Here is a 25,764-nt window from a genome sequence, read left to right as displayed (position 1 = left end):
CTTTGTTCCAGTACCATGCTGTTTTAATTATTACTGCCTTGTAGTAGAGTTTGAAGTTAGGGAGGTTGATTCCTCCCATTTTCTTTTTCCCAAGAATTGCTTTCGCTGTTCGTGGGGGCTTATTGTTCCATATAAATTTCAGGAGTGTTTGCTCCACTTCTTTGAAGAATGTCATGGGTTTCCTAGTAGGGTACCACTCCTGGGAATATATCCCAGAGAGGCAAAAAAGTATAGTCGAAGTGACATCGGCAATTGTCTGTTTATTGCAGCACTCTTTACAATAGCCAGAATCTGGAAAAAACCTGAGTGCCTGAGAACAGATGACTGGTTAAAGAAACTTTGGTACATTTACACAATGGAATACTATGTAGCTGTTAGAAAAGATGAAGTCACGAAATTTACATATAAGTGGTACTACATGGAAAGTATCATGTTAAACGAAATGACTCAGAAAGAAAGGGATAGACATAGAAAGATTGCATTCATGGGGGAACATAAAGTAACAAAATAGGAAACTAACACCCAAGAACGGCTGAGATTAGTACCAGGAATTTTACTCCATGACTTGGAGGCCAACCACACATGCTAGGGGAACAGGGAGCTCAGATAGAGAAGGGAACACCAAATAAAGGTGTTGGGAGGATCCTCCCAGGATGGGAGAAGCATGCTGAAAGTAGACTATAGACCAAACATGATTGCCACTCAATGTTTCTTTTGCAAACCACAACACCCAAAAGGAGAGAGAGAACAGAGGGGAATGCCCTTCCACAGAGACAGGGTGGGATGGGGGGATGGGGGGTGGGAGGGATACTGGGATCCGTGGTGGTGGGAAATGGGCACTGGTGGAGGGATGGGTATTTGATCATTGTATAATTGAAACCCAAGCACAAAAATGTGTAAGTCTGCAACTGTACCTCATGATGTCTCACTATTAAAAAATTAAAAAAAAAATTTAAAACATTGGGGCTGGAGTGATAGCACAGTGGGTAGAGCGTTTGCCTTGAACACAGCAGCTGACCTGGGTTCGATCCCTAGCATCCCATATGGTCCCCCGAGCACTGCCAGGAGTAATTCCTGAGAGCAGGAGCCAGGAGTAACCCCTGTGCATCGCTGGGTGTGACTCAAAAAGCAAAAAAAAAAAAAAATTAAAACATTAATGTAACTCAAATGAGCAATTCTAGCATCAGAATTTGACTATTAGAGGTATAAACATAGCCGGCCAGCTTGCGAAGGTATTGTTAAATGAGCAAACTCAATGGAGTCAGAGCAGTGGTCCAGTAGAGAGGGCACTTGTTTTACACGCACACTGACCCAGGTCCAATCCCCGGCATCCGTATGGTTCCCCCAAGCTCCACCAGAAATGACCCCTCAGGACAGCCAGGAATAATTCTGAGTTTTAAGTGTTATCCAAAAACCTAAAACATGAATAAATGAGCAAACTCAAGTTTTCACCCAACTACATATAACTTTGTAATTCACAATGCTTTAATAATAATAAATGATAATAATAAAACCAAACTCGAGTTTCCACAAAAGTACACGCTCTCTGCTCTTTTCCAGGGTAAGCCACATCAAAGATTTCATCCGAAAGCACCAGGGGCTTCATGGAAATACCCCCTTCCTCCTGGCCACAGCCCTCCCCGTCCTCAGACTGCTGGATGATGCCCTTACCCTGGCAGAGGCTGACTTACAGAACGCCGTGGTCATTCAGAGGCTCCAGAGCACCAGCGACGCTTTCCAACAACTCTCCTAGCCCAGGGTATCTATGCACGAAGAGCAGCTGCAGAGATAGGATGGCCGCGAGCGGGCCAGGGGCTGGTCTGCTATTCCAGGCCCTCCTGATGAAAGACTCCCAGAAAAGTACAATTAGAGAAGGAGATAGGGCCAGAAACTAGTCAGTGCACTCTTTAGAATGCTCCACAGATAGAAAATATATTTATTTCCAAAAACCATCTTAATCAGATATGAATTTGGCAAATATGTTTATAAGCTCATTCATCAAAGTCTCTTTCCCAAACAGTAGTGATTTATTTAAATGCTAAGCTATCTCAGATTTCAAAAATAGCACGCTAAAAAAAAAATTACACATGGCAGGTTAAAGGCATCATTGTGATTACTTTATATCTGAGACACAATCAAAAGGAACTGATTTCATCATAGCTAAGCGTGAACCACAAAGTGTTGTCAACTTGCGTTCTCTAATGGCAAGATATAATCAAATTTCATTTGGCAGCAGTATCTGAGAAATATTTTCATTGAAGAACAAATTGTGTAGCTTAGTGTACTGTTAGTATACTGTTGGTATTAATCTGCCTACTCATCTTTCTACATTTTCAAAACGTGATTTTTTTTTTGTCTTTTGGGGCTCATCCTGCCACACCCAAGGTTACTTCTTGGGAGATGGGGGTGGCATATGGTGTGCTAGGGATCAAAGCTGGTTCATCTGTGTTCAGAGCAAGCACCTCCCCCACTGTACAATCTTTCTGGCCTGATTTTTAAGCAATTCTTTTCTCTCAAAGACCTCCTATTGTATTTTCTTTAAAAAAAACATAGGGATTGGTGGACTGGAGAGAGAGAGAGTATATGAAGTCATGGAACATACCTCTTGCACACAGCTAATCCAATTCAAAACTTTGGCTCCACCAATGGTCCCCAAATGCTGCCATGGCACAGAGCCAGGAAACGCTCTGAACGCCTCTGGGTGTGACTCCCTCACCCCCAAACTGAGAGAGATGATCACTTATCATTTCTAAAAACTACAGAAATTTGTTTTTCGCTAACATTTTAAGTTAGCCATTCTTTTGCCACGCTGAGAATCCAATGCTTGTATAGTTAGATTTCTAATTAATATTTTTAGACCGTGTCTCTTAAAGTAGGGTTTTTGCTTCTATACATCAGAATCAACTTGTGAGAACTTTATAGGACTGTTTCTTACTTTCTGATGTCATCAGGGAAAACATGCTTTGTATTTTAAATTTTTAAAGAAAGCTGATTAGATTTGATTATTTCACTAGATGAAATCCCTTTACCTGAGGAATAAGTTTACGACACTTTCTTACAAATGATCTGTTGAATCAGATTGAAGAGAGGACATGCTACTATTGAGTGTGTCTTGCAGGGATGCTCACTGGGCACTGAATGTCTAAAAGGAAGAGCGATGCCCAAACTTTTGGTCTCAAGAGCTTTGGTTTATGTGGGTCGTTTTATTACTATATTTTAAAATAAAATTATGAAATGTTTTTTAAAGCAAAAACACACCTTAATACAAGTCACGCCTGTATGAAAAAAGTATCTGCTTTCCAAAACAGCAAGGTTCAGTGAGAGCCGTGTCCTGCTGCTTGATTTCTGGCAAAATCCCTCCCGTGTGAGGGTGACAGGTGGGCTCAGATCTGCCGTTCCACCATCTGCTGCTACATTCCAAGCCTGGAACCTCTAGAAGGTGCTACTGTACAGCCAGGACAGAATGAAACAAGCAGGAAATGTCACAGTAGGATGATGAGACCTGATTTGATCTTGTGGGCTTCCTGCAAGGACTAAATATATGATAATTGTCAAGCCTTAGCAGAAGAATCACTTGAGGGCCCAGGGAGATGATTCAAAGGGCTGGAGTACCAGCTTCACCTTTGCAGCCCTGAGTTTGATCCACAGCACTGCATGGTCTCCTGAGCACTGTGCCAGAAGTAACCCTGGAGTAGCTCTGGGCATGGCCTAAATCACCCTAAAAAGAAAGAGTTGGGTGGATTTTTAAATGCCCCTTTTTGGTGTCAGAGAGATAGAATAGCGGGTAAGGCACTTGCCTTACACACAGCCAATCTGGGTTCGATCCCCAGCACCCTGTATGGTCCCCCTGCACCCGCCTGACTCTAAGTAAGTAAAGTAAAGGCCCTCCTGTTGATCATCAATTTGCTCGAGCGGGCCCAGTAACGTCTCCATTGGAGACTTTGTTGTTACTGTGTTTGGCATATCGAATACGTCACGGGGAGCTTGCCAGGCTCTGCTGCCTATTCTCTCTCCAGTGATTCTCTACTTTTTCCCCCACAGGCTTCTAAACCAAGGCCTCACCCAGGAGAGACTTGGTGCCATCCATGCCAAGCCCATCCTACCCTCCCATAATCTTAGTATAGCCAGGCTGCAGAAGCCCCTGCACGCTACCCTGGCTCTATACTCAGGAGTTACTCCTGGCAGTGCTTGGGGGACCATATGGGATGCCAGCGATCGAACCCTGGGTCAGCGGCATGCAAGGCAAACGACCTCCCCACTCTACGATCGCTCTGGCCCCAGGCCATAATATCTAACAAGCCTTTTCTCTTTGGAGCACTGGAGGGACCTGCCTGAGGCATGTGTTCCCTGGAAGACCACTGTCCTTGTGCTGTTACCACTGTCCCTGTGCTGTTCCCAGCCTCACCAGCCAACTGGGCTGATTTTTCTTTCATCCCATGCCCTCAGTCAGCAACTGAAAGTCAGTGTTTCCTGTCCGTGATGTTTACAACTGTTTAGAGCCCTCTCCAGAGACAAAAATATCGGTGCTCTCCGTGCGGAGGGAGGGGCCAGCAAGAGAGTCCAGGGGTAGGCACAGGCCTTGCTGCAGTCAACCCCAGTTCTCCCACCCTCCGTGGTCTCCCAAGCATTCCAGGGTGCAGTCCTAGAGGCCCCCAAGCACTGCCAGGGGGCCCAGGACTCCCCAACACTGCAGGGCTTGAGCAGCCCGACATCCTCAGGCCCTTGCAAGTGAACCACAGGCCACACTGGCCAAGAATTTCTGGGAGGACTCCGCCCCCCCGACCCTGTCTCTTTAGCACCACTTGGGAGGGTCCCCACCCCACCAAAATAAAATAAGGGGATAGGAAATTCAATAAGCTTCTCTTGAAGATAGAATACAGTATGAAAATTACTGATATATTTACTTTTTCTTTTTTTTTTTTTACTCTTTGGGTCATACCCGGAAATGCACAGGGGCTACTCCTGGCTCATGCACTCAGGAATTACTCCTGGTGGTGCTCGGGGGACCATATGGGATGCTGGGAATCGAACCCGGGTCTGCCGCGTGCAAGGCAAATGCCCTACCCGCTGTGCTATGACTCCAGCCCAATTACTGATATATTTTCAAGAACCCGTAAAGAAAAATTTCATGTAGACCAATCATGAAGCATTTTATGATTTTCTTTTGCATCCGTCAACATGTAATTCTGCATCTGATTTTTTTCTGAAGGGGACTCTTGTTGGAAATTTGTACGTCTAGAAAAGCAGCTTGTGGGGTTTCCCGTTTCTGGTTTAGCCAGGATACATACTTGTTCTGCTCATGTGAAAACTCACCCCAGGGGGAACTGACATCAGCAATACCTTCAATTTTAGCATTGTGAAAACATGCATTAAGATGACTCATGAGGCTTTTTACTTGAAGGTTTCAAAAGAATAAGTTGTTGGGCTGGAGAAATCACTTGAAGGGCTTGAGACATGTTTGTAGGAGGCCCAGGTTTGTTTTATGTTTGGTTTGTTTTTTGTTTTATTTTTGGCCCATACCCAGTGGTGCTCTGGGGCTATTCCTGGCTCTGTGCTCATGAGTGGTCCCCTAACAGTGCTTGGGGGACTATAACCAGGTTAGGGATCAAATCAGGGTCTGCAGGATGCAAAGGCAAATACAGGAGGCAAAAATGAGGAGGCTCAGGCTTGATCCTCGGCCCCACGTGGTCCCAGGCTCCTCAGGGAGCGACTCCCCACCCCAGTACAAGAACCAAAACAGTAGTGAAGTGTAGAATATTCCAGACATCTCGACTTTAGAAAAGGAACGGCTCTTAGCAAGGGATGGTAGAATTGGAAAGCGTCTAAGGTGTGGAATATAATTTGGTCGAAGTTGTTTCAAAACTCAGTTTCTTAAAACATCATCATTGGAGCTGATATCTATAATTGCATTTCTAATTTTACCAATTCTAGATTATGAGTTAAAATACTATGCATTATCCAGGTCTTGAGTGATTTTGTTTCAGTTAGTTCAAAATACTTTTGTTCATAATACTTTTCATTATGTTTTATTATGTTGAAATATGGTATGTACAGAGTATGGTATGCATATATTTCAGTGCCTTAAAAAGTATTTTGGAAGTAATCTTTTGCTAATGGTTAAAGAACTGTTCTCGTAAGGATGAAATATCGTTCATGAAAAGGATCTGTGAAATGATTTACTTTTGGTTATAAAATAGTATTATATGTGGATGCATTTGTCACTTATTTGGCAAGTTCGTTCAGTTTGAGAATCAAGAAACATTTATTGGGTGCCTTTTAACCAATGTTACTTTATTTAAAATACTCAGAGATGTTATCATGCAATTATTTTAGTAATAGCTCAGTGGCTATATTTATTTTTAAACCACCCTTTATGTCCTTAGTTGAACTAATCTGAAAGACTGTTGGTAGGGTTTACTCTTTTGTTCTGTCTAAATATAAACCATTTCATTAAAAAGTTGCTCATTGCACTGAATCTTCTCCTGGAAGTGGCCTATTCGTTAGACTAATATTTGATCCTTTGTTGTTTGTTTTGAATGTATTTTTTGGGGGGTTGGGATCACACCTGGCTTTGCACTCAGGAATTACTCCTGGCAGTGCTCAGGACACCATCAGGGATGCCAGGGATGGAACCTCGGTCTGCTGTGTGCCAGGCAAGCACCCTATCACCTGTACTATTACTCCAGCCCCTTTAATGTATTTCTTGCACAGAGGATTCATATTTGTTGTGGAAAATTATAAAACACAGATATACTAAAGTGCAGTTGTGTCTCCCACCATTCAGAGGTGGCCACTGACAGCAGTTTGCTGTGCAGGCTTTCAGAGAGCGTCAGCCTTTAGTTCAAACTAAAAGGTCGGCTTTCTGCTTATTGTAATCCTGTTTTTCATTTTCCTATGGAAACCTATATGGTTAAGGTGGTCTTAGAGGTCCCTTTAAATAGAATAATAACAGGAATAAATGCCTTTTAGTGTTAATTATGTTTAGATGATTATGTTTCAGTGTCTCCACAATGGAGACTGCCTTTTTTTTTTTTTTTTTTTTTTTGCTATTTGGGGCACACCCTGTGATGCCCAGGGCATATTCCTCGCTCTGAACTCAGGAATTATTCCCAGTGGTGGTACTTAAGGGATGCTGGGGATTGAAGCCGGGTTGGCTGCATGTAAAGCAAATGCCCTATCTGCTATACAATCACTCCAGCTCCAGATACTGTTTTTTTGCTTTTAATTCCTTTCAAAAATAAAATCTGAGGGGGTCAGAGTGACAGTACAGCAGGTATGGCAGCTTACCTTGAACGTGGTCAACCTGGGTTTGATTCCCAGCATCCCATCTGGTTCACCCAAGCCCACCAGGAGTGATCCCTGAATGCAAAGCCAGGAGTAACCCTTGATCACGGCAGGGTATGCCCCCCAAAAAATATTTTTTTAAATAAAATTTTAATTGTGATACTATACATAACAAAGTGTAAGTATGGGAATGAAGTGGAATGTTTCCAAATGGGACTGGGGTGATATTGCTCAAAGGGCTGGAATGTGTGTTTGGCCTGGGGAAGCCCAGGGCCCAATCTACTTGGTTTCCTGTGAGGCCTGGGGGAAGGGGGGGCAACACTTCCTGTTGAAAGACCACACTCAGACACAAAGGAGAAGAAGCGCACAGAAGATCTTCTTCTAAAAGTAGATTATCCAAAGAAACTACTTGAGTTTATTTTGTTTTCAAGAAATCAACTATTAGACAAAAAACATTATCTAATTATACTAATGGGGTTTGTTATTGTTTGTTAGTTGTTTGTTAGTTAGTTGGGGCACACCCATTAATGCTCAGGGATCACTTTTGGTGATGCTTAGGGGACTGTATGTCATGACAAGAACTGAATCCAGAGGCAAGCATCTTATCTGCTGTGCTAGTCCTTTGGTCCTAATTTCATTTTTCATTTCATTTCATCATCCTGTTATTCGTCGATTGTCTCGAGCAGGCCCCAGTAACGTCTCTTTCATCCTAGCCCTGATATTATATTCAAGGCTCTTTAGGAGAATGAGACCCATCATTGTTACTGGTATTTGGCATATTTGGTACGCCACGGGGAGTTTGCCAGACTCTGCCCTGTGGGCAGGCTACATTCGATAGCCTGCAAGTTTGTCCAAAGTAGGAATGAGACAATAAGATGTCATAAAAAAAAGTTCTGATAAGATGTCGCATGCAAATGCGGCCGCGCGGTTCCGGGATCTGGATTTTATAGTCTCTGAGTCTTGGCCGCTGATGGGATTACACGGCGCCAGGGGGCCAGGTGGTGGGTGTGACCCCCGCCTACTGGAATTTGGAGGATCTGGGTGGAAGATGCTCGACTCCAATCCGAGTAGGCTACTCGGATTGGTCCTAATTATATTTCTATTAATAGGAATCAAGAAAACAAGGTTTCTGTTTTATAAATTCCAGAATCACAGATAGGAAATGGAATTACCTGCTTTTTTCAGTCAGTTAGGGTATACATTAGAATTAGATCTTACAGGAAATAGGAGTGACTTACAAAATAAAATTTTGTTTGCCTGTAAAAGTTCAGAGAGAGGCAGATCAGGACTGAAAGATCAGTTTCATGAAATCATCAGGCTCTTTTTCGGGTTTTGTTTTGATTTGGGGGGAATTTTTTTTTTTTTGCAGCACAGGGCCTCCCACATACAAAGCAAGTGCTCTCCTGCACATCCCTGGCCCTCAGACTCCTGACTGCCAGCCTCATGATACTCTGTTAGTACCAGTCTTCCCTTTGAAGAGAAATGCTTTATTGAGATATAATTCACATACCTTACAATCTACCCATTAGAAGCACGTAATTCAGTGTTAGTATATTCACAGATGGGGTACCATCACCACAATCTAACATAACCTAATTTTAGAATAGTTTTCTCTCCTCTAAAGGAACCCCATACCCACTAGCACTCATTTTATTCTCCATCCTCAGTGCTAGGCAACCATAAATCTACATTCTGAAGATTCCGCACTCTGGATATTTCCTATAAATGGAATCATATAAAGTTTTTCCTATAGCATTCCAGCTTTGTCTGCCTTTTCCCTATCATGTTTTCACTTGTCCATCATCTGATGGATAGTTGGGCCATTTCCACTTTTAGCTTTTATAAGTAATATTGCTACAGGACATTGGTTGTTTTGTTTTTTGGGGGTGGCACACCCAGTGATGCTTGGATATTATTCCTGAGTCTGTTCTCAGGAATCACTCCTGACAGTGCTCAGGGGACCATATGAGATGCTAGGGATTGAATCTGGGTCAGCCACATGGAAATGTCCAACCTGCTGTACTCTTTCTAGCCCCCATACAAGACATTTGATCCAATGTTTTATGACATGTGTCCGCCCAAGAGTGGATTTGCTGGGTTATGGATTAATTTCATGTTTAACTTTTTGAAGACTGGCCAGGAATTTGACTCAGTGGCAAATTCATGCCTTTAATGCACAAGACCTGGGTTCAATCCCCTGCCCTCAAAAAAAAAGTAGTAGCTTTTTGTTTCTTTTGGAATCATACTTGGTGATGCTAAGGGCTTACTCCTGGCTCTGTGCTCAGAGGTCATTTTGGCGGTGCTCAGGGAACTGTATATAGTGCTGGCACTCAAACCAGGGTTGGCCACACACAAGTAAGTGCCTTATCCCCCGTACTATCTCTGGCCCCTAATAATAGCTTTTGAAGGTCTGCCTGGCTTCCCCCAAGCACCCCCACCAGCTTGACTGCCCCTAGTAAAGGATGACTTCATAGCTCTGATTTCCCTGATGATAAGAGCATTTTCTCATATGCTTATTATCCCTTTGTATGAACTTGAAGAAATAGCTATTCCAGTTCTTGGTCCATTTGGGGGGAATGGGGAGCATACCTGGAGCCTGGCTGTGCTCAGGGTTTATTCCTGGCTCTGTGTTCAGTGATTACTTCTGGTGGGCCTCAGGGGACCATATGGGGTGCTGGGAATCGAACCCAAATTAGCTGTATGCCAAGCAAGCAACTTCAGCCCTGTATTATTGCTCCACACCTGTTGCCCCTCTCCCTGCTTTTATTTTGCCTTGGCAAATAATCCATCTTAAAAGTGGAATTTCTTTTTATTCTGTTGTCAGCATCCTTTATGTACAAGTTCCATGGTTTACAGATATTCCTCCCCTTCTGAAGAGCCCCATTCTGTGTGCTGGCTTTTCACTGGCTGGACGATGTACAGCCCACTTTTCCATTTGGTTACGAGTTCAAATAATTTGTTTGTAGAGTCCTATTTGAGAACCGATTGGAACCCTAGCTCATTGTCCCGCTTGCTTCTCAGCTGTGTGGCTTCTGTTTTGTTTTTGGTTTGGTTTGGACGGCCACACTTGGCGATGGTCGGGGCTTACTCTTGGCTCTGCATTCAGGGATCACTCCTGGCGGGGTTTGGGGGACCATATGGGATGCTGGGATCCAAACCCGGTCAGCCACGTGCAAGGCAAACGTCCTCACCGCTGTCCTATCGCTCCGGGCCCCCTAGCTCCCTGGCTTTCGCCTTTGCCTGTAGGCAGGGCTGCGTATTTACATCGCTCTAACTAAGAGGTGACCTGTCCAGGGTCTTCCTGGGGAACAGACACGCCCGCACTTGCACTCACTGGCCAGAACCGCGCTGCCCTCAGGATGTGATCACCGGTATGAGGCTGGTCCCGGGGCACGTCGGGGCCGCGCCAAGACTACTTGGCCACACTCCGAATCCACAGAAGCCCCTTCAGTTCCCTCCTGCGAGTCAACTTGCACCCACTGGATCTAGCGGGCGGCTTCGGGGCGAATCCCGCTGGTCCGGACCCCGGGAAAGGGGGAGATCCGCGGAGCTGGCTGGCCTCAGTCCCCGCCCCCTGCGAGTTGGGGCTCCCTCCCGGCGCGTTTCCGTGAGGCGCGCGGGTGACTCCGGGGGCCCCCCTCGGCGGCGCCCGGCCCGCTCCTCGCCCGCCCCCCAGGAGCCGCCCTGGGGAGATAAGCCCCGAGAGCGAGCGGGCGCCCGGAGCAGCTTTGCACGATGGCCCTGTCCCCGGGAGGGACTCCTGGCCGGGAAGTGGAAGCGCCCCCGCCCCAACCAGAAGCGTCCAACTTGGAGCCCGACCCGGTGAGCGCCAAGCGAGGGGACCTGGGGACCTGCGGGGCCAGGAAGGTCTCCCGGGATATGGGGTCTCAGCCTTCGATTCAGCCAGGAACTAACTGCTCCGTGGGGTCCTGGGTCCCCAGTGAGAGCTGGGATCCGTCAAGAGAAGAAGAGGGAAACTGAGTCTTAGACCAGTGAAATGATAATGTTGGTTCCTCCCTCTTGTGTGCCTATCCAGAGCCTCAGGCTGGGGCTCTTGTTGGCTCTATACAGGCTTCCCTGGGTCCCTGAACCCTGGCCCAGGGATTTGTCATGGGTGAACGTGGGGGGGCAGGGGGGGGGGGTTGGCGGCTGCCTCCTTCCCAGATCCCTCTAGGCCGATGGTGTGCGCTGAGTCCCCTTCTCAAACCCTGTCCTTGGTCCAAGTCTCCTTGGGGAGACAGCTGCAGAGATGCCTTCCTCAGGGCCAGAGAGATAGGACAGGGCTAGGGCACTTGCCCTGCATGCTGCTGATCCTGGTTTGCTCCCAGTACCCATAGGATCCCCCAAGCACTGCCAGGAGTGAGCCCTGAATGCAGAGCCAGGAATAATGCCTGAGCATCATTGGTTGTGGTCCCCAACCTCCACCCTCCCCCCCCCCCCCGAAAAAAAGAAAAAAGAAATGCAGAGGATGGAGTCAGAGAGATGGTACAGCAGGTAGGGCCCTTGCCTTGCATGTATCCAACTAGGGTTTAATTCTTGGCACTCCATAGGGTCCCCTGAGCCCACTGAGTGATCCCTGAGTGCAGAGCCAGGAATAAACCCTGCATGCAGCCAGGTGTGGCCCCCAAACAAAAAAGTGCAAAGGAGCAACAAGTTGACAGAATGAAAGGAGTAGGGGAAGGCATGAAATCAGAGGAGACGCCTGGCATGGGGGGTGGGGGGAGCAGTCCATGAAGCCACAGGGTTGACAGCTGGCACAGACTCTCTGGCAGAACCCTTGCCTGGCATGTGTGAGGCCCTGGGTTCGACCCCCAGCACCTGCACAAACCAAAACTAAGAAAACCCACCACAAGCCCCAGCTGGGTGGGGAAGAGAAAATAGGTTTTGCAGAAGCAGGAACCCTAACACCTCCTGACAGCAATCCTGACCACCAGGGGCCTGCACCTAGCACCTAGCTCCTGAGGGCATCCTGCACGCTGGTGGGCAGTAGGAGCCTGGTTGCCAAGAAGGTCATCTCTGTTTCTTGGGCTTGGGGGCCACACCTAAAAGCCCTTATCTGGGAAGGCCCATCAGGGATGCAGATGCCAGGGATCAAACCCAGGTCGGTGACATGTAAGGCAAGCACCCTATCGGCTGTACTATCACTCCAGCCCCCCTCCACATTTCTGGGCAAAAGATGAGAGTCCCTAAGAACCTGAGAGAGGCCCCCTGCAGACTCTCACTGATTGCCCAGGGAATTTTTAGAAAAAGGGGTGAGGTGACTGGCTGGGAGTAACTGACACTGCCAGGGAAACTCCTCTGCTTCGTTCTCCTAACAATGAGATGTGGGGCATTTGGGTTTTTTTTGTGGGTTTCTTTGTTTGTTTGTTTATGGGCCACACTCAGTGGTGCTCAGGGCTGACTTCTGAATCTGTGCTCGGGGCTGACTTCTGTCAGTGCTCAGGGGTGCAGGGAATCAACCTCAGGTTGGCAGCATGCAAAACAAATGTCTACCCATTTCATAATCACTCTTATGTCATGAGATGTGTCTTTGCCCCCATTCAAAGCAAAACAATGCCAAGTACTGTGGCCTGAGCTACCGGGTTCGAGAAGGGGAACTCAGCGCAGGGATCCCAGTGGGTCTTGTTGAACTCTGGCTTCCATCGTGGAAGAGGGGAACAGGCCATCTTCCACTTGACATCCCCAGACCTGGTGTCAGCTGATGTCACATTTTCCTAGCTCTTTTTTTTTTCTTTTTGGGTTCAAACCCAGTTATGCTCAGGGGTTACTCCTGGCTTTGCACTCAGGAATCACTCCTGGTGGTGCTCAGGGGACCATATAGGATGCTGGGAATCGAACCCGGGTTGGCCGCGTGCAAGGCAAATGCCCTACCCACTGTGCTATTGCTCCAGCCCACATTTTCCTAGCTCTTTATCAGTCTGTGCCAGAAACTTGTGAGGCCTGTGGGGGGCGGGGGGACCCTCCCCTTTGCACGATGGGGGTAGGTAGCAGTCCTGCAGGCCTCTGTGCATGGTGAACATTTTCTAGACGCTGAAAGCGTATTCAGTCAAAGGTCCAAAAAGGAAGCCACCCCATGCCTCACGTGTGGGTTTCTGCTGCGGCTGGGAAGAGGGTGCAGAAGGGCTGATAAGCCCTTATCTGGGAAGGCCCTTCCCTCCCCAGAGCCCACGCAGGCTGTCCAGCAAGATACCAGAATGCGTGTGGCCACAGTGCTCTCTTCTCCCAGCCCTCTAGCAGGAGGAGCACGTGAGGCGCATGCTGCCCGGGGTCCTGGCATTCATTCCATGCTTGCCTGTGCCCACCTATCCCCGTGGATAGGGTCTAGAGTGAGGCTTCATGCTGCAGGGGACCTGCTTCCGGTGGGAGGGGGGCAGGAGATATATGAGATTACCTGCTAGTACAAGTGTGTGAGATTTGGGGGGAGGTCAGAGAGGATACCTATTTCTTTTGAGGAGACGGTGGCCCTGCATTTAAGGAATCACCTCTGCAGGGACACAGGGCCTTCCAGGAAGGAGGAGCAGGCACTGTACAGTCCTAGAGGCAGCATGCACTGGGTGAGGTATAAAATGCTCCTGTCCTGGAAAGAGGTGGTGCAGTCCTGATTGGCGCCCCCTGGAGGCGGGGAGAAGAATGGCATAGTATTGGAGGCCCCCAGCACTACCAGCAACCCCCAGTACTACCAGCATCTAATTTATGTTAAAAGAGTAGCTAAAATCAGGCTCCTAGTTTCCTGATCTGAATCACTGAGTGGGCCATGAGGCCTTTTAACACAACAGGGACCAGAGTGTTGGTGAGGAAGGATGCAGCCGCGGGGTGGAAGGCAGGAGCTGGAAGGTTTTTTGTTTTTGTTTTTGTTTTTGTCAGTAGTCAGTTTATTTCTCTCTCCTCCCCAGCATAGTCAGTACAATCATAATCATTACGATACAATCGTAGTTCTAGTTTTGTCGTATTCCCAGTCATCAGAGTTCTGTCATCCTAGTCTCCTTGAAGCAGGAGCTGGAAGTTTAGACCTTACTAAGCAGAGGCCCCTGTGGGGTAAGGGAAAAAAGGTTGGCATTTGGAAGTCTGCGGGCAGCACTTGGGAGCTAGCTAGACACACTGGAGTCACAGACCTCATGGACTGGCAAGGAGGCACCGCAGGAAAGAGGGCAAAAGTGGCTGGGAGCTGCCTCCACCGTGGGCAGGAACCCGCCGGGGCTGTCCCAGCCATGGACATTTCATGGCTGTTCCACAGCAGTGTCATGACACTGGGCAGACAAGGACGCCTGGAAGAGCAGGTGGCCGGACCAGGAGGAGCCTGAGGTCCTCCTGGCTGGGTAACTTAGAAGACTGAAACTCCCCACCCCCATAGGAAGCACAGAGAGAGAAATAGAAAGATTTCCCCCTGAAGAAAGGTTAGGGATCAGGGGATTGTGTCCCCCCTTTCTTTATACACTTGTGTATAAAGATTGTGTCCCCCCTTTCTTTATACACTTCTCTAAGTAACATGAAGGAAGAGGGGCACAAATGAGTACCGAGAAGTTGCTGGCAAAACCAAGAAGAGGAGGGCCCCAGGATGCTGAGGGCTGACAGGGACTGCAGGAACCGTGAAGTCGTGAAGTGGCAGCTGAGCCCCTGTGTCTCCCCCAGGATGCCAGAGCTGGTCGCCTCTCCGTCTGCACCAAGCTGTGCTACGGCATCGGTGGGGTACCCAATCAGGTGGCCTCAAGCGCCATCGCCTTTTACCTGCAACTTTTCCTGCTAGATGTGGCGCAGGTGAGTGGGGGCAGCCCCAGACCCCCTGTCCCCTCTTCCCTAGTGTCCACTCCCACAACCCTGCCTTGGGAGGTACTCCCCTGACCGTTCCTGGCAGCCTCCTCCATCAAGAAAAATGAGAAATAAGGAGCATCCAACAGCCCAGAGGTGGTGATGTGGGATGTTGAGCTGACCTGGCCTGTGGGGCTCGGACTCATCTCCCTGCTGGAGTGGGGTTTGGGGGCTCAAGAGCTATTCCTGGCTCTGTGCTCAGGATTGCGCCCTGCTGGTGTTCAGGGGATCATATGCAGTACCAGGAATTGAAACCAGGCTGGGCTGCAGGCAAGCTTCTGCACTGTCTCCGGCCTGTTCGGCTGCAGCTGGAGACAGAAGGTTGGGAGCCATTCCCAGAAGGCTGTGAGAGCCGACCTAGGAATCTAGGAATTCCACCATCTGCCTCCAAGTGTAGAGGAAATATGACATGATCCCACTTTACCAAAGCAAACACATGCCCCTCCCCAAATATGGCACAGGAATACGGAATTTGTGTACCTGATTAGAATGTGAGCATAAGAGCATTACAGAAAGAGACACCAGGCTGCCATTGTGGTGACAGTGGGCAGTGGGAGAGGACAGAAAGCAAACCCATTTCTACTAAGGCAACCATATTTGGGGGTGGAGGGGAAGTGTGTGTGTGTGTGTGTGTGTGTGTGTGTGTGTGTGTGTGTGTGTTTTGGTGCCAGACTGAAGCCAGCGATTCACACAACCTTTTGGGGAGGGGTAAAAGTGGGTTGTTTATTTTTTTTGGGGGGGGTGGCACACCAATGGTGCTCAGGGATTGCTCCTGGCTCTACACTCAGGGATCACTTGTGGCAGGGCTCAGGGACCATGTGGAATACTGGGGATTGAACCTAGGTTGGCCGTATGCCAGGCAAGTACTCCATCCACCATGCTATCTCTACGGCCCCACAATCACAATATTTTTTTGATGGCATTGATCAGATCTCCTCTACGTAGAATTATACATTGCAAATGCACCTAAAGAATTGCATGAAATGGGGCAAGGGAGGCTAACTCAAAGGACGAATGAATAAATGGGCGTGGCCCCAAACCAACCCCCCCAAGAAATGCATGAAAGCATGCTCAGGAAAATGCTTCTGCAATTGCATCCAGATGTGCGGGAAAGTGGTGACTTTTCCTCAAGACTTTTTGGTGCTGTTTGGGTGTTTTGGTAACATTCAGACGATCAGAAAGTCAATAGAGCCTTCTCCTTGTGAAACAGAAGTCCACCTCCCTCTCAACTCCGGCCACCTTTCTGGCACTGTGTCACCAGTAATGAGTGTCCCCACGGTCTCCTGCCAAGGTGACTGGCTGAAGGAAGGGGAAACTTGTAGTTACGTTCTCAGGCCCTCCCTGCACATGCGAGTGTCAGGGTCCAGCCTGGCCCCAGCCCAGTTCCCAGATCTTGTTCGTGGTGAGTGGAGGGTCCCATGTACCCTCTCTGATCCAGCCAGGCCCCGCTGTCTCCTGCCCCATCCCTTGCAGATCCCTGCCGCCCAGGTCTCTCTGGTCCTGTTTGGAGGGAAGGTGTCTGGGGCAGCAGCGGACCCCGTGGCTGGCTTCCTCATCAACAGAAGCAGGAGGACAGGGTCTGGACGCCTCATGCCCTGGTGAGCAGCAACACAGTCCTTGGGGATGACTCCCAGCCTGCCCCCGGCCACTGTGTCTGCCAGCACCCTACTTCTTCATGGACACCTGGGGATAGTTCGAGGGACAGTTGGTGCAGATGTGGGTGGGACTGAGTGAGTCAGATGGTGGGAGCCATGAGACCTGGGATTCTGCCTCCCCTTGGGCCATGGGCTGACGGAGCCTCTGACTCCCAGGTCTGGCACAGGCTGGGTGTGTGGCTGCGAGTGGGCTGGAGACCAGGTGAGGCGGTCAGGTGAAAGCCAGGGTGCCCGCTGGAACCCAGCAATGAGGGCCCATCAGCCTCTTCTCCCCGCTCCATCAGCTCCACCTGGGATGGGGCTCAGGCCTGCTCTGGGGCAGGGGCTGCTTGAGGCTTGTCCTGGTGCTATGGGTGGGTGCCCCACTTCCGCTCTGCGTCCGCAGGGTGCTGGGCTGCACGCCCTTCATTGCCTTGGCCTACTTCTTCCTGTGGTTCCTGCCCCCCTTCACCAGCCTCCGTGGCCTCTGGTACACGGCCTTCTACTGCCTCTTCCAGGCGCTGGCCACGGTAAGCCTCCCTCCTCCGGCACTGCTGCTGGGATGTGTGTGAGTGCTACAGTGTGTGCTACAGTGTGTTCATGCTGGTTCTGTGCTACAATGTGTGTACCACAGTGTTCGCTAGTGTATGCTACAATGTGTGCTACAGTGTGCACAGGCTACAGTGTATGTGCTACAGTGTGTGCACTATAGTGTGTGCTACAGTGTATACAGGCTACAGTGTGTGCTACAGTGTGTGCTGCACTGTGCAACAGTGTTTGTACTCCATGTGCTACAGTGTGTCCACTCTACAGTGTGTGCTACAGTGTGTGCACACTACGGTATGTATGTGCTACAATTTGTGCTATAGCGTGTGCATGCTACATTGTATGTGTACTGCGTGTGTCCTCTCTACTGTGTGTGTGTGTGTGTGTGTGTGTGTGTGTGTGTGCAAGCGCGCTCGGAGACTGGCTCGGGTTGCGGCCAGGAGGGTGCCAGTTGGCAGCTGCTTCTCTCCCTGGACTCTCACACGGTTCCCCTGCTTACCTGGAACCTTTCAGCCCCAAACTCCAGCGTGTCCAGGTTGGCCAACTGCTGCGGTTCCTACCCCAGGAAGCCAGGGCGTGCGCGGTGGGTGGAGCGCGCCCCCCCTAATCCCTGCGGGTCCCCAGTTCTTCCAGGTGCCCTACACTGCGCTCACCATGCTGCTGCCCGCCAGCCCGCGGGAGCGGGACTCGGCCACCGCCTACCGTGAGTGCTCGGGCGGGGCGGGGGGTGGTGGTGGCGGGGGATGTCCCCGGGCCGGCGCGCTCACGGTCCATCCTCGGCAGGGATGACCCTGGAGATGGTGGGCACGCTGCTGGGCGCCGCGGTGCACGGGCGCATCGTGGCGGGAGCGCACGCGCCGCCTGTCTGCGGGGACGCGGAGGCGACGGGGCCGACCGCCGTCTCCCCAGACGCGGTGAGTTTCCGCCGCGGTCCTCGGGCCCACTGCGCGCTTCTGCCCTCTGCCCCCGAGACCTCTGCCAAGTCGGTTTCTCCTGAGGGTGCCTTCAAGATCCCCAGAAAAGGTGCCTGCGGGGGCCGTCTGCAGGGGACCCCCAAAAGGGAAAGTGGAGAGGCAGGACCACAGGCGGGAGTGGGGCAGGCGCGCAAGGGGACTGGACTTGCTGATACCCTGGAAAAGCCTCCCCCCCACACACACCCAGGGAGAACCACCGAGCACTGAACCCCGCAGCGCACCCCTCTCCTCGCTCAGAGCAATCTGGCACTAGTCTGTGTCAGTGGAAACGCTCGTGGAGTTTCCTTCCTTTAACCCCACTATCCCCCCGGACCCCCAGCCCTAGAAACATTGTTCCCCGCGCTCAGACCACTGCTGGGTCCTTCTCCGCCCCCCACATTGCAGGGGCCTCAATGCAGGGTCAGGAGAACGGACACTCTGCGGGTGCCGGGATTACTGGGCCTTGCGGTACCAGGATCAAGTCCAGGCCGGCTGCGTGCAAGGACAGACTCACCCCTTTGCTCTCTCCAGCTCCTAATCCCCCGTGCTCTTGAGGCCACAGATCTTGGCCAGTCTACGACTCTGGCCCATGTCACCGTCCTCCCGCACCAGGGTGCTGCCTCCTCCCGCTGGGTGGACCCGGCCTGCAGCCAGTTCCCCCCCACAACCACACAGTTAGGAACTCCGACGCGGACCAGCCTCTCCTCAGGACCAGGCAGGGATCACCCAGTCCGCTCCTGGTGGGTGTTCTCGGGGCAAAGTTGTGCTTCCTGGACCAGCCTAGCAGCATCGCTGATTAGAAAGTCACCTTCAGGGGCTGGAGCGATAGCACAGCGGGTAGGGTGTTTACGTTGCATGAGGCTGACCTGGGTTCCCTCCCCAGCATCCCATATGGTCCCCTGAGCACCACCAGGAGTAATTCTAGAGTGCAGAATCAGGAGTAATCCCTGTGCATCGTCGGGTATGACCCCCCCCTCCAAAAAAAAAGTCACATTCAGAAACCCACCAAGAGCAGGAACAGTGGACAGGGTGCTTGCCTTGTACCTGGATTCGATCAGGGTTCAATACCCAGCACCCCATATGATTCTCCAAGCTCAGGGGTGATACCTGCGCATAGAGCCAGGAGTAAGGCCTGAGTATGCTGTGTGTGGCCCAACAACAACAAAACAACAGAAAGCAAAACAAAACAAAAAAAACATAGAAAGGTGTATTTGTCAGCTGACCTAGACCAACTGTCCTGGAACAGGTGACCCAGGGGGACTCAGCAAGCCCCTGGCATGAACCCAGCTGCAGTGAAGGCCACCACCTGGTGTAGGAGGCGACCAGGCCCCCATGCCCATCCCAGAGTGCGGGCAGGGCACCACCTGCCCCACATCAGAGCCAGAAGCTTGCCTCACCTTTCCCTCCCTTGACCCTCTCCCCTCCCTGCCCCCCCCATTCAAATACCCTTCTTTCTTTTTTGAGGGGAGGGGTCACACCTGGCGATGCTCGGGGTTACTCCTGGCTCTGTACTGAGGAATTACTCCTGGCAGTGGTCAGGGGACCATAGGGGATGCTGGGGATCGAACCCAGGTCAGCCGCATGCAAGGCAGATGCCCTCCCTGCTATACTATGGCTCCGGCCCTGCCCCCTTCTTTCCAATACTACCAGGTGGCCCTCTGGGAAGGGTTGGGGTCAAGTTGGCAAGGCAGTGTCTGAGGGCCCAAAAGTAGGGAGCAGATGTGAGCTCCAGTGAGGGAGTGCTGACCCCACCTTTGGTCCCACAGATGTGGCCTAACTGGCAAAGATGATGATGCCAGAAGCCACTGATCCCTCGCACTATGCAGAGTCCCCTGAGCACTGCTGGAAGTAATCCCTGAGCACAGCCAGGTGTAGCCTCCCAAGAAAACGAGCACAGAGCATTAGCCCCATGCAAGTGAACTGGGCACCCCCTCCTTCCTGCCCTAAGACTGCCTGTGGGCAGCCCCAGACTTTCTCCCTGTGGGGTTGCAAGGAGGTTTCACCCGCTGAATCACAGGGAGTGGAGGTTCTGCTTCCTTTCTCTGTGGGGTCCTCGTGCATCCTGCTGGGCTGGAATTGTGGGTCTATTCATCTGTTTTCTCTGTTCCCAACTTCCCCATGCCAGGCCCCACCCCACTCCCAGGCAGGGGTCATGTCCACCCCAGGACCTAGCAGGTGAAAGTGGAGGTTGGAGAGATAGCACAGTGGGTAGGGTGTTTGTTCTGCTATCTTTGAGTTCTACCCCTGGCATCCTACACGTGGTCCCGTGAGCCACCAGGAGTGATTCCTGAGCTTAGAGCTGGGGTAAGCCCTGAGCACCTCTGGTCATGGCCCAACACCAAAACCAAATCAAAAGAAAAAAAAAGGGGGGAAGAAAACCTAATGATTTGGGGTGGTACCAAGGATCAATCGGGGGTCTGGGGGGGTGCCCTCACACATGCCAGGCAAGCAGTCTACCACTGGGCTGCCTCTCAACCAAAGTGAAAATAAGTACGGGGAGGAGAGAACCGTCTTTTCACACCGAAACATGAGGGCAGCAGGGTTATTGTTTTGTTGTGTTTTTTTGCACCAGGCTGTGCTCTGGGCTTGCTCCCAAAGCTGTGCTCAGGGATTACTCCTGGGGGTATGGGGGGTGGAACTGGGGTGGGCCACAGACAAGGCTTTATCCCTGTGCCTCTCTAGTCCCAGAATGACCATGCTAGCCCCCAAGGTCTCCCTTGGGGGTGGTTGGGAGGGCACCCAGCCTCACTGGGATGGGCCGAGGATTGCCCTGGACCCTACTTGGCCTGGTGCCCCTTGCCCTATGGCTTGGAGCCCCCAAAATCACTCTATCCTGTCCCCTAGACTCGGCTCTACTCCATTGCGGCCGCGGTGGTCACGGCGATTTACCCTGTGTGCAGCTGCTTGCTCTACCTGGGAGTGAAGGAGCGGCCAGGTATGGGGGTGCAGTCAGAGGGCAGGGGAAGGGGCTGAGAGCAGGGTCTTCGGGAGGATGCTCTGAATGCTGCCAGGCCCAGGAGTCCTTCCTGTGTTGCAGATGCGTCCAGCACAGCCTCTGGCCCGGGCCTGGGCTTCCTGTCCGGGCTAAGCCTCACTGTCCGGCATCCCCCTTACCTCAAGCTGGTGGGCTCTTTCCTGCTCATTTCTGCTGCTGTCCAGGTACCTCTGGCCAGGCTAACCCCTGGCTTGGTCCACTGGGGTGGGTGGGATGGAGGGAGGGAGAGAGAGAGAGAGAGAGAGAGAGAGAGAGAGAGAGAGAGAGAGAGAGAGAGAGAATTCAATAGGCTGGGCAGGGGGGGGCCAGAGCAATAGTACAGCAGGTAGGTAGGGCATTTGCCTTGCACATGGCAGATCTGGGTTCAATTCCCAGCATTCCATATAGTCCCCCAAGTCCCGCCAGGAGTGATCCCTAAGTACAGAACCAGGAATAACCCCTGAGCACAGCTGGGTGTGCCCTGCACCCAAATTAAAACAAAAGAAAAGATCTGAGTCTCTGGAGGGAAAAAAAAGAGCTCATGCAGGCCTGGGTTGATGGTCCCCATCCTGCCTGGTCCCCCAAGCACCACCAGGAGCAACTGCAAACACAGAGCTAGGAGTAGCCCCTGAGCATGACCGGGTATGACCCTAAAACCAGACCCATCGAAACGAAAACCAACAACAGAACAGTCTCTTGGCCTGGCAGCCCCGCAGGGCTGGTTTTCAAAGAGAGAAAGCAGAGAGGCGTGAGCCCATACCCGCTGCTGCTCCAGCAGAGGCGAAAAGATGAACTTAGCCTGGCCACAGACTGGACTTAGCTCAGGTACGGCAGGATTAGGAACTGAGTGTCTGGATGGTGGAGCTCGTGCTGCTGGGCAGGGAGCTACATGGGCACTGCATGGGCACTTGGTGGGCAGCAACCAGAGTTTGAGGTCCCAGAGGGGGAACAGGCCGGAGAGCTGGGCGGAGCCTGAGTCAGAGCGTCGGCTCTCTCCCCCGCCCGGCTGTGGGCTCCAGGTGGAACAGAGCTACCTGGTCCTGTTCTGCACACACGCCTCCCGACTGCATGATCACGTCCAGAACCTGGTGCTGACCATTCTGGTGAGGGCCCCGGGCATGGGGCCAGGTCACCCAGTGGGAGGCTGAGGTGGAGCTGTGGGGGGGGGGGGTGGTCCTTGGCATGACACGTGGCCAGAGGACTCTCCTTTGTCTCCTGCCTTCCAGTTAAGGGTGGACAGAGACAGGGTCAGACAGATGGTCACCCCTGTTCCAACGGGGGGCGAGGGCGGATCTCTCCTGGAAGCAGGGTTGTGATGGCTCTGTGTGCCTGCAGATCTCGGCCGTGCTCAGCACCCCGCTGTGGGAGTGGGTGCTCCATCGATTTGGGAAAAGGACGTCGGCCTTTGGGATCTTCGTGAGTGAGGCTGGCAGGCACGCTGGGGGTGGTGTGGGCCCTGCGGACTAGGATGCTGCGGGACCCTGGGGACTTGGGCGTGTGCGAATGAGAGCGAGCGCATGCATGTGGCCGGGGGTGGGGGGAGGGCTAGCCGGCTCTGTCCATTTCCCCAGATGATGGTGCCCTTTGCGATCCTGTTGGCTGCTGTTCCCACAGCGCCCGTGGCGTACGTGGTGGCCTTTGTGTCTGGCCTGAGCATCGCCGAGTCCTTGCTGCTCCCCTGGTAGGCTGGAGGGGCTGGGGGTGGCCCCATGCTTGGCCGCCCGTCCCGGGGCCCCGTCTCCTGCCTGTATCCCCCCTGGAAAGGGACTCCCACCTGTGTGAGAGAAGCTGTCCCTGGAGCACAAGACGGAGAGGAGGGAGGGGTGCGGGAATGAGGGTTGGGGGCAGCCCCTCAGCCGGTCCCCCTGAGAGCTGTGGGACTGGGGCATAGAGGGCCGGCTCTCGGACCCGCCCCTCCCCCAGGTCCATGCTTCCAGACATGGTAGACGATTTCCAGCGGCAGCACCAGCTGGGCCCGGGCCTGGAGACCATCTTCTACTCTTCCTACGTCTTCTTCACCAAGCTGTCGGGTGCTGGTGCCCTGGGCATCTCCACTCTGAGTCTGGAGTGAGTGTCAGCCGGGCGGCCCGGTGGCCTGAGCAGGGGCAGCAGACTGCACGCGGGGTGCGTGGGAGAGGGCCAGGGCCCCCCACACCCACACCAGCCAGGGGGCTATTCTTGTGAGGTGTGGGGATGGGTGGGTGGGCATGGTAGCCCCTGCCCGGGATTTCTCCCTGAGGGGGCAGTAACCCTCCTACAGCCTCAGTTCCCGGGCAGGCGGGTATCCGGGTTCTCGGGATTTCAGCCGCGTGAGTGGGCTGGCGTCTCCCCAGGTTCGCGGGCTACCGGGCAGGAGCCTGCCAGCAGGCAGAGCAGGTGGTGGTCACTCTCAAGGTCCTCATCGGAGCTGTGCCCACCTGCATGATCCTCGCCGGCCTGTGCATCCTCTTGGTGGGCCGCACCCCCACGGGCCAGAACACTTCCCGCCAGCTGAGCATCCGGAGGTGGGCACCCGCGTACCCGGGACATTGGCACAGTTGGAAGGGCTCCAGGCCCCTCCAATGCCCCCTGCGTCCCCTCCTCCTGTGACCACTCTGTGGGAGGCGCCTCCTTCACCCCTTCCTCTTCTCCAGAACCTGGGTGGGCTGGTGACTCCTCACACTGTCCTGTCCCTCCTCCTCGGCTTCATCCAGATTCCAGGTCCCGGTCTGGCACTCATGCAGACAACTCCGCTGTCCCCAGGAAGATACGCAGCAGCCCTTGCACTTACACGGGGGTCAGGGCAGGAGGGACCCCCCCTTTCCTCTCATCTTTCCCTCTTTCCCTTCCCGCAGGAGGACCAGCTACAGCCTCGCCTGAAGGTGGAGCCACCCGGAAGCTGCAGGAACTGTGTCTTCTGGCCTCTGACCTCTTTCCAGCCCCACGACATCCCTCTTTCCCTCTGGGATCTGGAGTCACAGCCCCTGAAGGAGCTGGAAGGGCTTTTGTTATTGTTTTGGGGACCACATCTGGAGGAGCTTAGGAGTCACTGCTGGCAGTGCTGGGGATCGAACCAGGGTTGGGCGCACTCTGACTCCAGCTCTGGGCTCATTTTGTGCCTGTTGGTCAGTCCATCCGAGGGAACTCCGAGCCCCTGACCGTCCAGTGTCAGGCAGTCTCTGATCTGGACCCTGACACATCCCTGAAAGGATCCTACTCGAGTGGGGGCACCTGACTTGCAAGTCTGGGCTGCACAGCCCATTCCTCCTGGCTCATGTGGGCATCTGAGAGAAGCTGACAGACAGACATACTACGGTGTCCACTTAGACAGATGCAGTGACACACCCAGGTCCAGAGGGGCCTGGCAGGGCCCCCCTGGTGGGGGTAAGGTGAGAAGGGCCCGGGGCGAGCGGCCCCTTGTTCTATCGGAATGACATTTTCCCACAAGTGCACACACCTATACCAAGTGATCAAAGAGCAATAATTTCATCAACAAAGGTCATTTCTGTGGAAATCTCCGTCTGCAACTTTTATCTCATATGAGGGCAGAAACCAGAGCTTCCCAGAGGCCCTGTCTTGGAGGAAGGATGATTTGAAGAGGCTTGTGTTTCTGAAAATCAGTAAAAAGGGCTGGGGATGTAGCTCGGTAGGAGAGCAACGTGCTTTGGATCTGTGAGGCCCTGGGTTGGATCCCTGGCATCCCGTAGGGTCCCCAAGCCCTGCCAGGAGTGATTTCTGAGCTGACAGTCAGGAGTGAGCCCTGAGCCCAGCCGAATGTGGCCCCAAAACCCAAACAAGAAAAGAATCTGAAACGCCTAAGGACCATCCTTGCCTCCTACCTCCAGGAATCCTGTCCACCAGCCCCCACGGGTGCGGGTAGATTTGTGACATCACCGACACGGGGCCACGTCCCCAAGCTCCTAGGTTCCTGATGGCACGTCCTCAGACCACAGGGTCAGAAGGGGAATGCACCCACCCTTCTTTGGATGAGAAAGAACTGGGGGGTCTCAAAGGGCTAGGGCAGCTGGACTCAGAAGTTGATGGGGGTTGGAATCTGAAACTTGTAGTGACCCCATTGCTTCAGAAGCTCCTCCTGGGGAAGCTGGATACCTGCAGGGTGAGTCTGGGAGTTCAGGTTTTGCACCCCTGCCTTCTCCCCATCCTCTGGGGGGAGCTGCCCTCCCACTTCTCTAGACCACTGGCTCCCTCCCAGGTATCAGACCATCACCTCAGTGACAGCTAGGCTGGCAACTCCCCTCCAGTGGGATGTGCTTTGAGAGTGCCCCATAAACACCGAGGCACGAGGAGAAGGCCAACCTTGGGTGCGGGCGGAGTGCCCTGGATTTTGGGGGGCTGGGCACGACAGTCCCTGCATGTGAGCACACACAGAGGGGTGGTCAGCCCCCCGCCCCCGACACACACATACGCAGGCACTCACACGCAGAGCATGGGTCTGCCCCCCACTGCACATATACACGCCCACGTAAACACACACACACACACACACACACACACGAATGCACAGGCAGTTTCTTGATGCTGGCATATCACTGACTGTGTGGAGACCACACCTAGACGACAAAGCAAA

At 52.4% G+C, this 25,764-nt stretch overlaps 2 protein-coding genes across 2 annotated transcripts in view; both read left to right on the top strand.

The window, feature by feature from the left end:
• UBXN2A (UBX domain protein 2A) overlaps positions 1–6,480 on the top strand; it is a 38,799-nt gene extending 32,319 nt beyond the window's left edge. The window contains exon 7 of the mRNA XM_056123868.1: positions 1,561–6,480. Coding sequence (XP_055979843.1) covers positions 1,561–1,753 — 193 coding nt within the window. The 3' untranslated portion in view covers positions 1,754–6,480. The remainder of the gene's footprint in view (positions 1–1,560) is intronic.
• A 4,539-nt stretch (positions 6,481–11,019) lies between these two features.
• Positions 11,020–24,056, top strand: MFSD2B (MFSD2 lysolipid transporter B, sphingolipid). Its single transcript, XM_056126200.1, has 14 exons — positions 11,020–11,106; positions 14,914–15,039; positions 16,564–16,688; positions 17,131–17,254; positions 17,895–17,973; positions 18,054–18,184; positions 21,068–21,158; positions 21,261–21,382; positions 22,217–22,300; positions 22,533–22,613; positions 22,769–22,878; positions 23,121–23,264; positions 23,531–23,701; positions 24,032–24,056. The coding sequence occupies exons 1-14, from the start codon at positions 11,020–11,022 to the stop codon at positions 24,054–24,056; spliced, it is 1,500 nt and encodes a 499-aa protein (XP_055982175.1).
• The last annotated feature ends 1,708 nt before the right edge of the window (positions 24,057–25,764 follow it).

This window comes from Sorex fumeus, unplaced genomic scaffold (assembly GCF_029834395.1).
Source record: "Sorex fumeus unplaced genomic scaffold, SorFum_2.1 ptg000006l, whole genome shotgun sequence".
Classification (NCBI taxonomy): Eukaryota; Metazoa; Chordata; class Mammalia; order Eulipotyphla; family Soricidae; genus Sorex; species Sorex fumeus.
The sequence above is the reverse complement of the archived record's forward strand: the minus strand, read 5'-3'. Positions and strand labels throughout refer to the sequence as shown.

Coding starts and splice junctions, on each gene's coding strand:
- MFSD2B (XM_056126200.1), top strand. CDS start 11,020: ATGGCCCTGTCCCCGGGAGGGACTCCTGGCCGGGAAGTGGAAGCGCCC. Junction 17,974..18,053: donor GGACTCGGCCACCGCCTACC/GTGAGTGCTCGG, acceptor CATCCTCGGCAG/GGATGACCCTGGAGATGGTG. Junction 21,159..21,260: donor GGGAGTGAAGGAGCGGCCAG/GTATGGGGGTGC, acceptor CCTGTGTTGCAG/ATGCGTCCAGCACAGCCTCT.